The 17533-nt window shown below is 34.0% G+C and overlaps 4 protein-coding genes across 4 annotated transcripts; 2 read left to right on the plus strand and 2 right to left on the minus strand.

Moving 5' to 3' along the window:
- Positions 1 to 481: 481 nt before the first annotated feature.
- LOC134258747 (glycine N-acyltransferase-like protein Keg1) lies at positions 482 to 8150 on the minus strand. Its single transcript, XM_062741325.1, has 7 exons — positions 8030 to 8150; positions 2495 to 2594; positions 2033 to 2140; positions 1668 to 1788; positions 1449 to 1532; positions 1054 to 1141; positions 482 to 929 (listed from the first exon to the last, which is right to left on the minus strand). Exons 1-7 carry the CDS (start codon positions 8038 to 8040, stop codon positions 482 to 484), a joined length of 960 nt encoding a protein of 319 aa, XP_062597309.1. The 5' UTR covers positions 8041 to 8150.
- A 208-nt stretch (positions 8151 to 8358) lies between these two features.
- LOC134258748 (uncharacterized) lies at positions 8359 to 10849 on the plus strand. The gene is made up of 2 exons (XM_062741326.1): positions 8359 to 8662; positions 10339 to 10849. The coding sequence occupies exons 1-2, from the start codon at positions 8606 to 8608 to the stop codon at positions 10720 to 10722; spliced, it is 441 nt and encodes a 146-aa protein (XP_062597310.1). The 5' UTR covers positions 8359 to 8605; the 3' UTR covers positions 10723 to 10849.
- Positions 10850 to 11097: 248 nt separating this feature from the next.
- LOC134258786 (macrophage-expressed gene 1 protein-like) lies at positions 11098 to 13278 on the minus strand. Its single transcript, XM_062741376.1, has one exon. It carries the CDS (start codon positions 13276 to 13278, stop codon positions 11098 to 11100), a length of 2181 nt encoding a protein of 726 aa, XP_062597360.1.
- Positions 13279 to 13631: 353 nt separating this feature from the next.
- LOC134258749 (macrophage-expressed gene 1 protein-like) lies at positions 13632 to 15754 on the plus strand. The gene has a single exon (XM_062741327.1). The coding sequence runs from the start codon at positions 13733 to 13735 to the stop codon at positions 15695 to 15697; it is 1965 nt and encodes a 654-aa protein (XP_062597311.1). The 5' UTR covers positions 13632 to 13732; the 3' UTR covers positions 15698 to 15754.
- The last annotated feature ends 1779 nt before the right edge of the window (positions 15755 to 17533 follow it).

Genomic DNA, 17533 nt, shown 5'->3' on the forward strand with positions numbered 1-17533 from the left:
ATACAAAAATAACGAAAATTAAACGACAGGAATTTTTTGGGGTGGGTGTGTTGTACATCCTTAAATGGACTTAAAACTAAATACTGTACTGTTCGTTACCACCATATTTTTCGCTAGTTTAAAGAGGAGGATCCATGTATATATATATATATTGTTCTGATCAATTACTTTTTCTTCGGGTAGAACTAATGCTTAATAAAGTACATGTACACCACTTTCAAGAGAAGTTTAAATAAAATGAGTGATGTTTTATAATGGTTTAACTCCTGAGGTTTCTGCCAGACGGAAATTATTTTCCATATCCCAATAGGAGAACAAGAACAAAACATCTTAAATTTACACGAACCGATCCTTTATAAAACTCTATTCGTTATGTATTATAATTCATTTTTATTTGTTTTAAATAACCCCCTAAAATATTCCACATTTATTAATGAATGAAAAAAACATTGATTTAATTAGATATGTGTAAGTGCTTTTTTTACTGAATAGATTCGTCCACTCTTTTCTTTTCATTCTCGTAATAGAACCAGGTAAAAATACATTCGGGATAAACTTCAACTTCTTCATACCCAAGTTGTTTATGCAATATAATTGACTTTGTATTTCCTGTCTCAATAGCCGAGTACACAAAGTCATCTTTCCTCAGAATTTTCTCCGAGAGAAGGGAAACAACAGCACTTCCGAGTTTCCTCCTCCGATACTCTGGTAATACGTGAATCATCCCGATAGCTCCGTAATGTTGTTCAAAACCCCAGGCCACTGGTTCTCCTGATTCGTTGAGGATGCACACGGATTCAAAAGTGGTGGCTGTATGTGTGAAGAATTCTTTGGCGTCACAATAACTACCTGTGTACTGCCATTGGCTTAGAATCAAGTCCATGTATTCTCTCTTGATGGTTGTGGCGATAAACGGTGAGGGAACTTCACTATCAACATTGCCAGGGGAGAAAAAAAAGGAACGAATATTAGAAGACTGAAAAGGAAATTTTTACTATGAATTCGGTCAATATTTGAAATGGAACCCAGAAGAAACATTTTCTTTTAACTTACATTTTCTTTAAGGTGTGTTTGGAAACTCTAAATGTATCAAAACCTCCAGCCCATGACGGTTTGGTATCTTGTATTTTCTTAGATCCATCTAATTATTAGTACATTCAAACATGTACAATTTGATTGCATGTGAAAAAAGTGTTATTATTAAAAACATCTTGAAAACAATAATTGTAATCATAATAATCATCATTGATTTTTCAAAATAATAATATCTGTGCAATAGATGATGAGAACGTCTCTATATTTATTCAGATTTGCTATTTTGCATAAGAGGCTCAAATAAAATGCATAAATCAGGGCAATTCACATGAAACGTTCACAGAAAGAAACATCCAAAACTGGAACATTTTTTGACGAAGAAATTCCATGTTTAATGGTTTAACACAACTTACAGCACTTTAATGTAGAAACTGTGGCGCTGTGAGCATCTTCATCTCCTGACATAGATAATATTTCCTTCATCCGCCTTGGCCCCCCTACCATGTTTCGCAAATTGCAAATATTCGAAAGTTATTTACTACAGTATTATATAATAATATAAAAGTATTATGATATTATAAAAAAAGGAAATATAATGATAGTCGAGCATACAGTTATAAGAATGATGATACCAAAAAGGAGTATGCTGGATGTTGATTTCTGAAGGCGCTGAGAAATCATCTGATTTAGAACAACACAGAACTCCTCTCGTCTACAGTAACCGTACACTCGGTGTGGGGATAGGTCTTCAGGCTTTAATATATCACATTTATTACTATAAATATTATACCGGTAAGAGAGAAAGAGAGAGAGAGAGAGAGAGAGAGAGAGAGCAAAAACATAGTAATTACATCCTCCTTCAGTAAATTCTGCAAATTTTGGAACTTCCCAGAGCCAGAAGAGAATGTGTGTAGTATATTTTTGCTTTTGTTCAGCGTACATTGCTTTTTATTTTGATTCATCGCGATTTTATCCTGTAATGATACATGCAACGTACCAGGTTCTCCACCTCTAAAATGCAATTAAACTGTGGCCATTCATCGACGAGGACGAACTTGAATTTTTTGAACAGATTCTTTTGGGATAGCATCAATGGATAATAAGCCTAAATGGATAAAAAATGAAATTAAAATTGCTGAATCCTATACAAAAAAATCATAATTGCCGAAACTTAAATTATAATCCAAAATAATATTGTATTAATGATTGCTATTTTTTATAATACGATACTTAATTTCACATTGTATATATTATTGAAATATTTTTAATAAACTACCAGTATACAAAAATGTATTGTAGAAACCAATGCACCACCAATTGAAATCAACTTTATTCCCATCAGTATGGATGGACAACAAAAATTCTTCATTTATAAATATTTCCATTTCTATTTTTTTCTGTGATAACTCTTTGAAAGTTAGCGGAGTTGATTTCTTAAATAATTCCGGTAAGTGTTTACCATTAGTGAGGCTGGCAGCTGTTTTTTCAGTTCCTCCAGTAGAGTGGGGTACTCCTCCTCGGGCAGAATTACGTATGGATCCATGTTGAAACTCCTAAACCTCTTGTCAAAAACATTAAGTTTCGTTTCAACATATATTATTTTTTACAAAATTTGAGATACGGATTATAAAAAAAAAAACAATTTCATTTTCTGCAACATTTTAGGGAAAACCATACAAAACCCAAAATACGAGTTAAATGTGCTTTATTTACTGCAACTATTGAAATCATATAAAAAGATACGGAAAGGTATGTAATGGTTATAAATATATCCTTACAAAATATTCGTATAAAGTAAGAGATGTAAAATTTTATTCTAATCCATATGCATATATAAAAAGGAAAATGAAACATTTGACATCAGATGGGGTGAATTTCGTTCGAGCAGATTATTCAAGATCTTTCATTTTTCTTTCATACTAACTGATGGCTCTAATTTAACTTATTAAGTTGATTGTGTTAATTTACTGATTAGTAAACAATAGTTTTGAATAAAAAGGAGAAAAATATGAAATCGTCATTCGTTTTTTGAGGTGATTATGTGCTTTGGTTCCTTCAAACTCCATCAAATAGATTTTAACGAAATTGGAAACTGATGGTTTTCCACATAAAACAAAAATGTTCTGACACGTATACCAACAACAATGAAAAGTGTTGACAGATTGCCGATCTTTTAATTCAAAATATACTAGTAAATCAATTTAGAAAGACTCTGTTTAATGAATAGTTTTGAGTTCAGGATAATAATTCCTAGATTGTTAAATCAACTGGCCTGGGGGCCACCTCATTATTTTGAACACTTAAATTATTGGGATATTTCTTTCATATCTCTAGAGAACGCATATTCCGTGAAAAACTGGAAAATATACTCACTTTTAATGTTTTTACCTTGCATACCTTTGGTAATCCTATTTTTCTTGTTTAGGAAAATAAGTTTACTTACATTTTAGCTTTATCTTTGTACGGGTGTACATTCATGTCACAAAAGGAATAGTTCTGAACTTTTGTCATTTTTCTCATTTATTGAAATATTGCATGCAATTGAGATAATTTTTTTTTTAAATCTCACACAACCCTCCCGAAAACAAAAACATGACCAAGGTCGATGTAAAAATAATATTTGTTTGTCCCCTCCTAGCTTAGGATGAGACATTGGGTCGGTAGGTAAATTAGAATTTTTTTCACAGAAATTTTATGCTTAATTTTCAATTCTAATGTCTAATATGAATTCCTAACTGGAGGTGAAAAAAGAACGTTTTGACCCGGGCAATTTTTAGCCAGTCGCTCGGGAGAGGTCGGGAGAGGGCAACCAAACAATTTTTTTTAAGATGACACAATCGAAAAATAGCCTATGCTGACAATGCTGGGTATAAATTTTCAAAATTTGGCAGTGTTTATTTCACTAATATTTCATAGATTACACGCAAACAACGTTTTTAGAATATTACCAATTCACAAAGTGTACATGTACTGGTGACGATTTCAAGGACAATACAGACTATGGAATTATTGGTAGTAGTATGGCAAACATATCTATATAATCTCTTAACATTTTCGTATAATCTCTTATCATTTTTAGATTTTGAATCAGTTTATTTTGCTTTGACTATAATTATATTAGAATCCTCTTATTTTGTTCGCACTATCCTTGGAGCTAAAATGGCCTCTAAATCAGCATGTGTGTTACAGTTATTTTTAGAATGCAAGTGAAACCTAAAATGGTTTACAAACAGAATTGTAAATCTGGATTTGTTTTATGTTATATTTATATGCGTGTACATTCTGTTTGGAAGACATGGAAACCGGTTATATTTATATAGTTAGGCTGCCAGCGATAGGTTTTATCGTTTCAAATCCCCAAATTGAAGATGAAATGGTTGTATCACGAGACTTGAGACTTACGCTTCTTATATATTCTGAAAAAATGGCCATAAATTCTCGTATAAAATTATTAAAAAGGGGGAGGGATATAAAATGATATCTTTATTGTTCTTAACGATTCAGAAGTGACATAAAGAAATATCTAAAATTAAAAATATTGACCACTTTGCAGGAAGCAATATATAGAAGTGGGTTTGTAAGACTAATTATTACCATTACTAGGTGAACTTGCCTTAACTCTTCAACTGGAGATCCTACTCATACTCATACCTATACTTTATCCTCTCTAATTAAGACAGAGATTCTCCAAAATCACATGTCAAAGATTCCAATATTCCTCACAAGCAAATTAATTTTGGATTACCTTACATTGGAATCATAAACTTCATATAATCCTTACAATCAAAGGTACATAGCGAGATCAATCAAAGTTCTAACAATCCTCTTTCTTAACTCCTAACAAAAATACTAAAAGCAGTGAAGGAGAACTTCAGTAGTTCTGTGAAATGACATATTCGCGAATAATTTTATTTAGACCTTGATAATTAAAAAACTGTGATTAGGTACCATGATGAAGTGGGCACCCTTCCGACCACGCACACGCACAGTGTTATTTTTGTTATGATTGGGAAATGACGGGAAAATCTGAAGAAAATTTCAGATGGCCAAACAATAACTGCAAAAAATGTTCATGAACAGTTGACTTGATGCTACACTGTACTTGCTAACAAAGTCATTGTATTAACCATAGAATTTGCGAAGACTGTTGAATTTTATGTCGCAACTATGTTTATATATCTTATTTTATGTTATGAAACTCATAGGTCAGTTTTGAATATTTTTAATATCCCAAAGAGCCAAAATGAATTTAAACTACCATATATATACATGTATAATGGATTCCAAAATTTCATAAGAATCCTTACAAAGATACAAAGCGGGATCCAATAAATGTTCAACAAAGCCTATTTCTTTACGCCTCACTAAAATATTAATGTTAACAGTAGTGAAGGAGAAACTTCAAGAGTACTGTGCAACATGAAGTGGTGAAAATCAGAAGTGGATACTCAAAAATTCCAAGGGACTTTTGGACAATTTGAAATCACAACATTTTATCAAAATCAACAGCTTAAAATCTGCGACTTTTCAACTTTATACACAACCATTCCCTACGATAAATTAAAGTCCAGGCTTTTTGATATCACGGCAGGTGTTTTTCTAATAAAAATGGAAATCGTTAATTAACTTAACTTGCCATTGGTCATTTGCAAAATTGTTTTATAAAAAAACATTCTGATTGTACACACAGGTACTCTGAAGTTGACATCAAAAAGATGCTTTAGTTTCTGAGTGACAATATTTTATATTGTTTTTGGAGACCAGGTCTTCCAACAATCTATGGAATTCCCATGGGTATCAATAGCGCCCCGTTATTAGCAGACCTATTTTGTTATTCAGATGTAGCAGAATTTGTGCAAAATCTTATGCGTGAAAAGAAGAAAACACTTAATGTTGCCCTCAACTCGACATTTACATATATCGACGACGTGTTATCAATTAACAATTCTAATTTCCATTCTTTTGTCGATACAATATCCTGTTGAGCTTGAGATAAAAGATACCACAGAGTCTGACACATTTGTTTCATATTTGGATATTTTACTTGAAAAAGGCGTTAGTGGTAATTTTACAACCAAGTTCTATGATAAACATGATGGCTTTAACTTTTCAGTCGTCAACTTCCTTGATTTATGCAGCAATATAACTTCATCACCTGCATACGGATATGATATGTCTCAGTTGATTCGATAAACAAGAGCATGCTCTACGTATGAACAATTTCTAAAACGAAGTAAATTATTGACAAACAAATTGATGAAACAAGAATATCAGCAGTTTCGATTAAAGTCATCATTTGGTTAGTTCTGTGGTCGATACAATGACCTTGTTGGCAAATACTATTCATCTTTATCATTGAGGCAAATGCTGACTGACGTTTTTCATACTCATTTTTAGTCCATTATTTATACATTGAATCGACGACGGATTTCTTCGTTATTTCCCGATGATGACAAGGAGCACATGGCGAATGTGACCGGTCAGCAAGAATTGCTCACTCCTCCATGGCACCTGGCCCCACTTCTGATGTTTTGGAGGTCTATGTTTGCTCTGCTCCTATTGTGTATTGTTTTATGGACTTTTGATCTTGAATACCGTTTGTTATCTTCATATATTATACTTTCATGTAAATTACTTGAATCTGATTCGTCGAGAAACATTTGATAAAAAACACTACTACCCGCTGAATAAAGAAGCCACGCCCTCCTGCGTAGCAACAGTCAACATTGCTTGACGACGGGTGGTATTACAAAAAATAGCGACTGCGCGGAATTTATGCGCGCACGGTTCACTGTAACATGTTTTTGTATAAAACATTCAGTATAATATAATAAATATTGCATGTATTGAGTGTAACATTGAAAATTTTACCGCTGAAAACCAATTTGTCAACCTCGGCTGCGCCTCGGTTGACAATGGTTTTGTTTGGGTGAAAATGTTCAATGTTACACTCAACTACATGCAATATTTATATAATGTTTCATTGCAACTAGTTTGTCAGTACTTACGTCATTTGTACGCAGACAGAGCATGCTCTCACATATCGAATCATATGAGAGATATAAACCTCAGAAACAGGTATTAAGGTATATTGCTGCACATGTAAGGGAAGTAAACGATTGAAAGGTTACGTCATCGTCTTTATCATTAGGTTCCCATTAATGTCTTTTTCTAGAAAAATATCCATACATTAAACATATGTGTCGCATCTTTTATTTCAAGCTCACTTGAATATATCGTGTAGGCATATAAATGAAAATAACATATTCATTGATTACTCGCCGTAATATATAGTAAGAATAAAACTCGCATTCCTCAACCTTGTCATTTGTCACCTGCATACTTTGTTAAAAATGATTTGAATTAATTATAACACACCAGTACTTTAAAGTAGATAAAAAGGTAAGAGTTTCTCATTGATAATACTCATGTAGTCTTTGGAAATCAGCTTTTCTGGCAATCTGTTAGCCAACGGATGCCGGTTGTTCCCTATTAGTTAATGAAAAAACGTAATACGAGGGTTGATCCAAAAGTAATGTCACAACTTTGATAAAATTGCTACAAATCAACGTAAAGCAACAAAATTATACATGATGGAAGTTTTATTTATTTCAAATCAGAAAATTGATTAACATATGGTGTATAATCATAAAGATTAGGAAAAGTATTATACTAAATTACTATTTATAGAGTTATACGTCGTCACGAAAAGCGGTCATTGCTTTATGATTCATGAGACCAAAGTAGAAACGGCAAGGTTATGAAATTATCTCCTCTCTCTCCATTTATTAATATATATGACGATTTGTTGTTATATATCAATAGCTGATATTTGTTCGACTTTTTTTTCTGTAACAAAGTAATATGAATTTTAAATCTCATCTATCTTACTTGTATAAACACAGGCAATAAATGTGTTTTAGCGCATTTTCCATCCTCAAGGACTTATTGTGCGTCAGAATAAACAGAAAAAGAGAATAAATACAGAACTCACCTGATAATCATCCACGTATTTCAAAATAAGACAAGAATCTTTGAATGACACAACTATTTTTTAGCTCAAGAAGGAATTAATGTTATTTACTATGAACTTATTTTTGTCATAGTGTGCCTTAAAATGCTTACTGACAGTCTTATTTTCACTGTGATCTTGCAAATTGACTTTGTTGTTGCACATCTTAGCCACAAAATTCTATGCAAGTACGTTACTTATAACAAAACCAGTTCAGAGGATACTAGCTAGCGTTCTTTTTCAAGATGTTCTCATTCCATTTAGCGCCTAAAACATGTACAAGCTGTTTAATATCCAATCTATATTTTTGATTCCATATTTGCAAGTCGTTTTCTATTTTCACCCTCTGCAGTGGCTTAAAATTTTTCAAAACAAAAGCATATTCAACCCTAGGAACCTGCATGATTCCTAAGGCATGGTAATAACTGTAGATTTCAGTGATAAATGTATAACCATTGACTGGTCAAGCCCTCTGGATACGCCCCTTTATCCATCATTTTCATTAATCCGATCTTCTACAAGTCTCATTAGATTCAGGAAGGGACTAGTGCATGGAACATGAAATCTTCAGTCCTTAAAGCTTTCTTTCTTTTCGCCTCCCTAGCAGCTACAGTGGTAAGTCAAATATTCCAATAATAAGTATACCAGTGTTAGTTACGTAAACATTAAGTTTATTTAAAAAAAAAAAAATATTGTGTTGTTAAAGGTTTATTTGTCAATAACGCAAGTCCTGCAGATAGATCTGAAAATTATAAATTGATATATGGCTTGAATTTCACAAAATTATCGGAGATTTTTTTTAAAATTTATCTTAAAATACTTTTTTAAAAAGATATATCGGTATATAAAGACAATCATAAGATATGCAATTACAGTTTTACAAAACTTTCTTGAGATTTCCCCATACAAAAAATGCTTACTTGAAGATACCTGCTTTTATTTTTTTTTTTAAAATAAAAGTGATTTGTAAAATAATATTTGTAGCAGTGTAAATCTCAAAATAAATAATCGCACCAACTGCAGAGGGGGAGAGGGTATAAATGCTAAAATGTCTATGGTCTGAATAAGTTTGAATTTTGAAGCTGTTTATGAGAATTGAGCCATAGATTAACATTCCATAAATGTCTTTGTTAAGAAATGAAAAGTTTACATTTTATTGAAAATAAACATTCTTTATGCTATATGCAACACTGAACACATCAATAGTAGGTGTTGTTGATAATGAAATTCTTTCTGACGAAGAAATGGTTGCTGCAACTATTTGAAGAGGCTTTTTCGTATGATCATATCATTTTGAGAACGCAAAGAATGCATATCATTTTCTAGAAAACACATCTTTTAAACTGATTCTCTGTACGACCAATTTCTAAAATCAGGGAAGCTCCTACTATTAACAAACAAGTCGGTGACACAAGAATTTCAACAGACTCGCTCAAAGTAAAAATGAACATTCCGCAAGATAAATGGACGACGTAATGACCTTGTCAGCAAATACAGTCTAACGTTAAGTCGAATGCTGACTGACTTTTTCTGCTAATTTGGCGGTTATGACTGATTGACAGGAGATGTTTTCGCCTTCATCTCACCTGATCAAACCTCCGATTTTTTAGAGTTCCCTGTGTGTTCTGCTTCCTAAGTGTATTGTTTTAATGGACATTTGAGTTTGATTTTAGTTTGTTATCTCTATTTTTATGTAATATTATAATTAACACAAAGATCTTTTAAAAGCAGATACAGAACAATGATAGTGCTGCGCCATCCAAACTTTAAATTCACCAAAAATTAAGAAAATTACAATATGATATAAATAAATTAAACACATTTTGTCACAGATGTGTCCTGGTCGAAAATTTCGCTCCGAAGAAATCTTGGAAGATGAATTAAAAAGAACAAAAGAACGAGACATATTTCCATTCTCTGTGGACGTATATCTAATTAAATGAAATGAGATACTGAGTATATGAAATAGCTTTCATGAAGAACAAAGTAGTAGCCCAAAGTCATTTGCAGGGGATAAAATTTCAAATAATCCAGAATAGAACTAGGTTCATTCTCTTATTTTTTTTATATGGATCATTAAGTAATTTGTTGGTAATATTGTCACCTTTATTGTTTTTTGCATTTCTACCCGTTGATGTTTTACTTAAAATTAATGTCTCTGTACGTTTGATTTTATAAAAAAAAACATTATTCAATACATAAAAACCGAACAAAAAAAATATATTAACAAACTGCTTACACAGACCAGAGTTTTACAGAAGCAATTTATTTAAAGTTTCTTTTATTATAAGGTATGCCAGGAAGAATTGGATAACAGTTACACACAACAGGATGAAGCTAACAGAGTTTTCACCAGTAAGCGAATTCTGGACATTTTGCGGCCTCAGGGGCATATTAAACTTCCTTATCCCAGATCCCTGGCCAAAGATTCATTTGATTTTGAACCATGGGGCTCAATACAATCTCTAGGTTCACCAAAAAATGAAGAGGAGGAATCAAATTTATCGCATATCTTAGCTTATCTCATTGCCTTTAATTTTTTGAGGAATGACAGAGAAAACGTAAGACCCTTCGCATACCACAAAACAAAAAGAAATATTGGAAGATGGAGAAACATGAACTGGAAATTCTCTGACCGTGATGGAAATCCGACAGTGTATAACTTTCCCAAGTAGAGGAGAAAAGGACATCTTACTGGTGGATGTCAATGACTTGGTGAGACAAATTAGTGGGAACAGAATAAGCATCACAATTGTGTCAGAGGGATAAATTTCCTTCTAAAATGTTGTGTACATAATTAATAATAAGAAACTAAACGAATGAGTAACAGTATTTATTGTAATCAATAATATACATGTAGGTACTTTGTGATTAAAATGCATCCTTCAATGCTTCATTTCCAATCATTAATTAGTTTTAATCCTGAAAAAAGTTGCATCTTACTTAATTTCATTATTCTTAAAATTTCCATCAAATAATTAATTAATTTAATAGGGTTAAAAATGGTGTTTCCCAAACGAAAGGAAATTTATAAATAAAAAAGGTGGTCCTTAGTGTTTAACTGAATGAAGTTCATCTCCCATTCTGTGGTAGTTGTTCTTGCTTTTGCTTCTTAGGACATATGCAATCATAATGGTTGTAAAAAGAACGCAGAAAAGAGTAGCCGCAATGGAACATCCGACGATGAAGTAAAGATGACTTTCAGAAATATCTCCATTATCAACCGTCTCTTCTGTTGACTGAAGATCCTCATTGCTCAGCATGTCTTTGAGAGGGGGTACTTTTCTATCTGTGTTCGGTGTTGGATGTTTTGATGCTAGCAGGGATTCCATATTAAGATTTGAACCATCGTTTACAATCCATCCAGAGACAGTTCCGTTGAATCCGTTAAAATCGGGGTCCACACTGTAAAGCTGGGTCCATTGCTGTCCGTCATCGCTGACCAAAAAGTCGGAAGTTGCATTCGTTTCCAATGGTTGTTTCATGAAAGGAGGACTTTGAACTGAAATGTAAGGACTGGCGGGTATTTTGATTGGTCTTGTGCAGTACATCAAATCACAATCGTCTTGTGTTGTGGCAAGGTGCTGGCTGTAACCAGGGGGACAGGATTTGACAGCATTGACGGTTGTATCTAGTCCTCCTGTGAGTGGATTGCCACTCTGACAGCTAAAGAATCCAGCAAATGGCATGGCATATTTTTCTCCGTTTTCAAAATCATTTGTCACGCAAATATAGAGTTCCTTCGCTGTTTTAATGGGATTAAAATATGGCGGACAAGTTTTCTGCTGAGTTACTGAATTGGCAATTGTGTCAGAGAATACGCCTCCAAATAGGAAACCAGTTGGGATGGCAAATTGCCCTTTTGCTGCGCACCAGTAAGATGTAAACGTTGCCAATCCACTGACAGATTCTTCTTGGCATTTTGACCAAAAGACCATATACTTGGAACATACTTTTTTCGACTGAGTAAATGCTTGCTTATCAGTAAAAAGTGGTATTATGTCAAATCCTTCAGGGCATGTGAAGTCACCAGTCAATGGGTTTTTGCTTTCAAAATTTTGGCAAGTATTTGGAATATTTCCCGATTCATTGCATTGTTGGAACATACCTCCAAACACAAGTCCTGAAATGTTGTGGGAGCAGGATCCATCATCGACGTTGGCATAATAATTGAAGTTGTCCGAATCACGATCTGTGCAGCCTTTGTGTGTATTGTATTTGTAGTAGGCCTTGATTGCTTGATCAACGTGGGAGGCTAGTTCATATACTGTCGAAACGGGAATATTGGGAAAAAGTTTTGGTTGAATGAGAAAATGCAATGGATCTCCAGCTCGATCTACGGCTACCAGTTCATCTTGGATTCCATCCACCCAGTCATTGATACTGAAATTTACAGGTTTGTAAATGGGTCCTCCATAAGTGTTTACAGATGAATGAGTCAGAGAACTGTAATACTTCTGAAGTGTTTCAGGATTCACATTTGCTGTTCCACTACCGTGGAAAAGATCGGAACTTGCGATTAGCGATAGCTGATAACGATCAACAGAAGCGTCTTGCATTAAACTTCTATTTATGTGGTCGATCTTTACGATGGATGCCCCAGCATCTATACTTGTAACAACATGAGTTCCAAAATCCCTTACTAAGAGCTGACTTTCATATTTGGCGGAGGCGGTTCGGTTAAATTGTATGTGTTGAGCAATACTTGTAACGCGATCCATAAAAGTGGGATCAAGTGACGTCACAGGCTGAAGTCTTGCTGAGTATCTAGCATACCTTGCTTTAACTTTCATCGTTACGGAATCGTCGTTTATTTGATGGCCCTTTACTCCCTGAAATTCTAAGGAGAACTTCCCGTTGATTGGAAGGTCATCAATAGTGATTGAACCATCTAAATTGATACTCGCGGACGTATCTGATGTAAAATTGTTCCAGTTTTCAATGAGTTGGGAGTAGAGTTCAACTTGACTAGACTTCAAAGGAATTGCAAAAACCCCATCTGGTAGCAGATATCGACCATCTTCAGTGATTTGACAAGTACTGTAGTTGCGAAGGACAACTCGACCTCTCACTTCATTTCGGAGATTATCCCATCCATTTCCGGGCAAAACTTCATATCCAAAAATCGATGTATTTGTATACTTGCAGTTAGAGACATTCCCTTTGATCTCAATAAAAAAACATGACAACAAAATTATAGCAATCATACGATAAGGCTTCCCAGTCTCCATCCTTCTTCGTGTACACTGACTAAAATCGAAATGAATCCTGGGTGGAAACTATCACAATTGCTACTTACTGATAAAGCTGTTTACAAACAAGGTCCATAACTTGATAACTAATTCAAACATGTCATTTCTATACACCACAAAATTTGTGGAGAAAAAAGATAACTCCTTTTGTTGTGTTTTTATAACTGAACATTGAACTTTTACGAATATTTCTTTTATTACAGTTTTCTCATTTTGCTCTTGGTATAATAGAAAACAACCAGAAAAAGAAAATGAACAGCTTATCGGTTATCAACACTTTCAATAGGTGAAAATACCCGTATCAGTTTTAGATAACATTCATCAATGATAAATGCAAATATGTTATATATCATATTTGTAAACATTGTTGATAAGTACACTGTATCTTAAAAACATTGGACCTTAATTTCAGTATAGTTGCCAATCAACAAACATGACAGGAAAACTTCTCTGGGCATGTTATATTGTGACTGTTTCCATTATAATTCCTGCACGGTGTTTGCCTTCTGCATTCCATTGTCGGATATCTAATCCAGACGTTCTGACGCTTGAAGTTCTTCCTGGTGGAGGCTGGGACAATTTGAAGAATGAAGATCGAGCGAGGATTGTTGTCTACAACTACACAAACTGTAAGGTCACTGAAGATGGACATTACCTTATTCCGGAAAACGTCTTCGTTGTTCCAAGTAAAGCAAGTCAGGTTAAGATCTATTCCGAAAGAATTGATCATTGGATGAATTTCACTTCATCTACATCAAAATCCATAAACGTTGGTGGGCAAGCCAAAATCGCAGGATTGTTCTCAATTGGTGGAAAATATTCTTCAGAATATGATGATGTTAAAAATAACCAGGTCAACGATAACTCATTTACACAGCGAACAGGAGCCCAATACAGACGATACATATCTAAACTCCAACCAAGCGCATCTTTAGATAACGGTTTCCGCTCCAAGATCCTATCCATCGCTAGCCATCATCTAAATGGAAGGAAAAGATACGCACGGTACGAGAGTCAACTTTTGGTGCGAGACTTTGGAACTCACATAATTACTAGTTCTGATGCTGGTGCTTCCATCTTTAAAATTGATCAACTCAACAGCTCAATATCAACAAATTCGGAATTGACAAAATCAGAAATTTCTGCAGCAGCTGGAGTATTTTTCTTTGGAAGAGGAGCAGGTTTTGACCATGCATCGTCCGTTACTGATCAAATGATCCAAACATATGCTAGTGGTCAAACTCATTCTACTGTTTACACATATGGAGGCAAACCATATAAACCGTTGAATTTTAGTATCAACGACTGGGTCGACGGAATTGGAAATGACTTGGTTGCGGTTGATAAGTCAGGAGATCCATTGCATTTTCTTATTACTAGAGAACAGTTTCCAGAGTTACCAGCCTCTATTCGAGCGAAAACGTATGATTCAGTAAAGGCAGCTATTTCGGCTTATTACAAGTTTAACACGTACAAAGGATGTACTGATATCAACTCTCCCAACTTTAATTTCAATGCCAATGTGGACGATGGAACATGTTTGCCCCCTGGCAAAAACTTGACAATTGGTGGTGTTTACCAAACGTGTGAGTTCTCCGGCGATACAGACGATTTATGCGTTCCCTTGACTCTTAAAAACAAGAAAACCGGAACATTTGATTGTGGCGAAGGATATCAATCAGCCCTGCTTTATCAGGGAAACGTTACAAAAACTGAAATCCGACAGGTGTGTGAAAGTTACATGGTTTTCTGGAAGAAATGCCACGATGTCGTATATTACGGAGAGGCGACGTATTCAACATTCTGGTGTTACGCACACGTCGGTGATGCTCCTCCACAATCTGGTTACCTCTTCGGTGGAATATACACTGAAACTGTCTCCAACCCCGTGACCAAGTCCCAGAGCTGTCCGCCCAATTATCAGCCGATGCTGATAACATCCGACATGTATGTATGCTTGACGGATGATTTTGAGCTTGGACAGAGGTATTCCGTCCCATTTGCTGGTTTCTACAGTTGCCAAGAAGGTAATCCTCTTTCTAACCAGTACTTCTCTCCGACATATACCTCAAAGTCATGTCCCGGAGGCTACAGCCAACACCTCGGTACTATTGCGGACGAATGTGAAGTAAGCTACTGCACACTTGCTAATGCTTTGTTTGGACAAGCGTCTATGCCCATTAGATTCCCTCCATTTGTTCACAAACCAAACGAATGGAACGAGACTGGAAATTATATTATCAGCAACGAAGGCCAAAGCTGGAGTACAGTTTTCAATGTTCCGGACAACTTTAGTGGGTTTGATACCATAGATAAAGAATGGATCGCAAATAACGGGGAAACTCTCATGGTCAAAGATCTTCTGGACAAGAGAAACAGAGATCATGGGGATTTGTAAAGACATGCTTATTATTTACCGATTATCATTAATTGTATCGAAATTATTTTTTATCAAGTAGGCTTTTTATTGTACACTAAATAAGATAAATAAAATGCCAAAAATCGAATATTCTGTCATATACTGTAGTTATCGAATCAAATTTTGTTATTCATTAAAGAAATCTATTTAGGAACACCTGCGTTAAGTATATTGAAAAATGTTTGTTTATGAATTCAGATGGATCGAATGAAAAGATTCATTGGCATATGCATATAAAGCATTTAGAAAATTAATTCCGACTCAATAAATATCCACTGAATATATTTATCTCCCTTCTGTCTCATTTTCATCAATCAGAATTTACAATGACAATAATTAGATATCTTATCGTATTTAAAACTTCTTTAAATGGTTACTTATAACACAAGTGAACTTGTGATGAAAACTTATTAAACGAAAGTCAAGCAATAAAAAGTTAAAGTTTGTATTTTGAAAAATAAATCAAGTCAAGTCACATAAAACAAAGACAGGTTGTAACGCTCACATACAGACACTCACACAAACGTTTTGGTAACTCGAAATAGTCCAGAGAAAAACTATATTTTTCTTGATGACGGAATGTCCAGTGCATCGAATTTTCACGTCCGGATTGTCCACGGCGGATCTAAAAAAAACTCTCTCCCACAACATACGGGATTCTCTCAAACTTCAGTTAACACATTTACGCAATTATCTATGGCACGCCAAATTCACAAAAATGAGATAAACATAGTTTCACAGTTGATAAACTAGGTTTTTCGGTTGTAAACTATAGTTCACGGACTGTAAACTATAGTTAACAACGTTAATCTATATTTTACATCTGTAAACCATAGTTAACGCGATAATCTATGTTTCACAATCGTAAACTATACTTAACACTGAAAACAATCATTTGCGATTGCAAAACATAGATTATCTGATAAATACAGTTTCACGATTTGTAAACTATTGTTTAAAAACCGTTAACTATAGTTAACGATCTGATAAATATAGTTTCACGATTTGCGAAACTATGATTAACAACTCTTAACTATAGTTTACGATTATAAACTATAGTTTACAAATGTGCATCTATGTTTATCAACAAAATCTATTGTTAACGCTTATTACAGACAGATAAACTAAGATTATCATTCGTAAACTATAGTTAACAACCGTTAAATATAGTTTTACAGATGAAAACTATACTTAACAAATCGTTAACTATACTTAACGAATCGTTAACTATAGTTTACGGTTTGTAAACTATAGTTTACAGTCGATAAACCTATTTTATCAATTGTGAAACTAGGTTTATCTCATTTTTGTGAATTTGGCGTGCCATAATTATCGCACATACAAGTTGGACGCTCTTTGAGGTAGAGGATTAACACTAATTCCTTAAATAAATATTGAGTGACAAATTCCTTTTTACTGTCTAAACATTAATTGACTGATAAATAATTTTCAACATATGTTAAAAACAGGCATTAAGGACAGACGAGACGTTCCTTAATAACAGATAAATTTTTCTAAGAGTTTGTCATTGAAGTATTGCTAGTTAAACATGTTTACTCACAAAAAATTGAGGTACCTTACCGGGCATTTCTGCAAGATACCAGGGGTAGTTTTTCTTATATAATCCTTTGGGGATGAAAAATAATTTTCCAATTTCAAATGTTTAAGTGTTTGGATTTTTTAAAAACGTTTACAAACTGGTTTAGAAATCAGAATGTTATTAAAATTTTGAATATTTCTCATACATTACGAAGATATACAAAACGGATTTTGAGGAACGTCTCGTCTGACCTTAAAAATAATTCTTTTTATAAA

Source organism: Saccostrea cucullata, unplaced genomic scaffold, assembly GCF_032062105.1.
Source record: "Saccostrea cucullata isolate Sc308-1 unplaced genomic scaffold, CSIRO_AGI_Scuc_v1 ctg27, whole genome shotgun sequence".
Classification (NCBI taxonomy): Eukaryota; Metazoa; Mollusca; class Bivalvia; order Ostreida; family Ostreidae; genus Saccostrea; species Saccostrea cuccullata.

Excerpts from the sequence above, each read along its gene's own strand:
- LOC134258747 (XM_062741325.1), bottom strand. Across the intron at positions 1,533-1,667 it reads ATCCAGCATACTCCTTTTTG|GGGGGCCAAGGCGGATGAAG; the intron begins GTATCATCATTC and ends GAAACATGGTAG. Across the intron at positions 930-1,053 it reads AAACACACCTTAAAGAAAAT|TGAAGTTCCCTCACCGTTTA; the intron begins GTAAGTTAAAAG and ends CAATGTTGATAG.
- LOC134258748 (XM_062741326.1), top strand. The coding sequence starts at position 8,606 with ATGAAATCTTCAGTCCTTAAAGCTTTCTTTCTTTTCGCCTCCCTAGCA. Across the intron at positions 8,663-10,338 it reads CCTCCCTAGCAGCTACAGTG|GTATGCCAGGAAGAATTGGA; the intron begins GTAAGTCAAATA and ends TTTTATTATAAG.
- LOC134258786 (XM_062741376.1), bottom strand. The coding sequence starts at position 13,278 with ATGGAGACTGGGAAGCCTTATCGTATGATTGCTATAATTTTGTTGTCA.
- LOC134258749 (XM_062741327.1), top strand. The coding sequence starts at position 13,733 with ATGACAGGAAAACTTCTCTGGGCATGTTATATTGTGACTGTTTCCATT.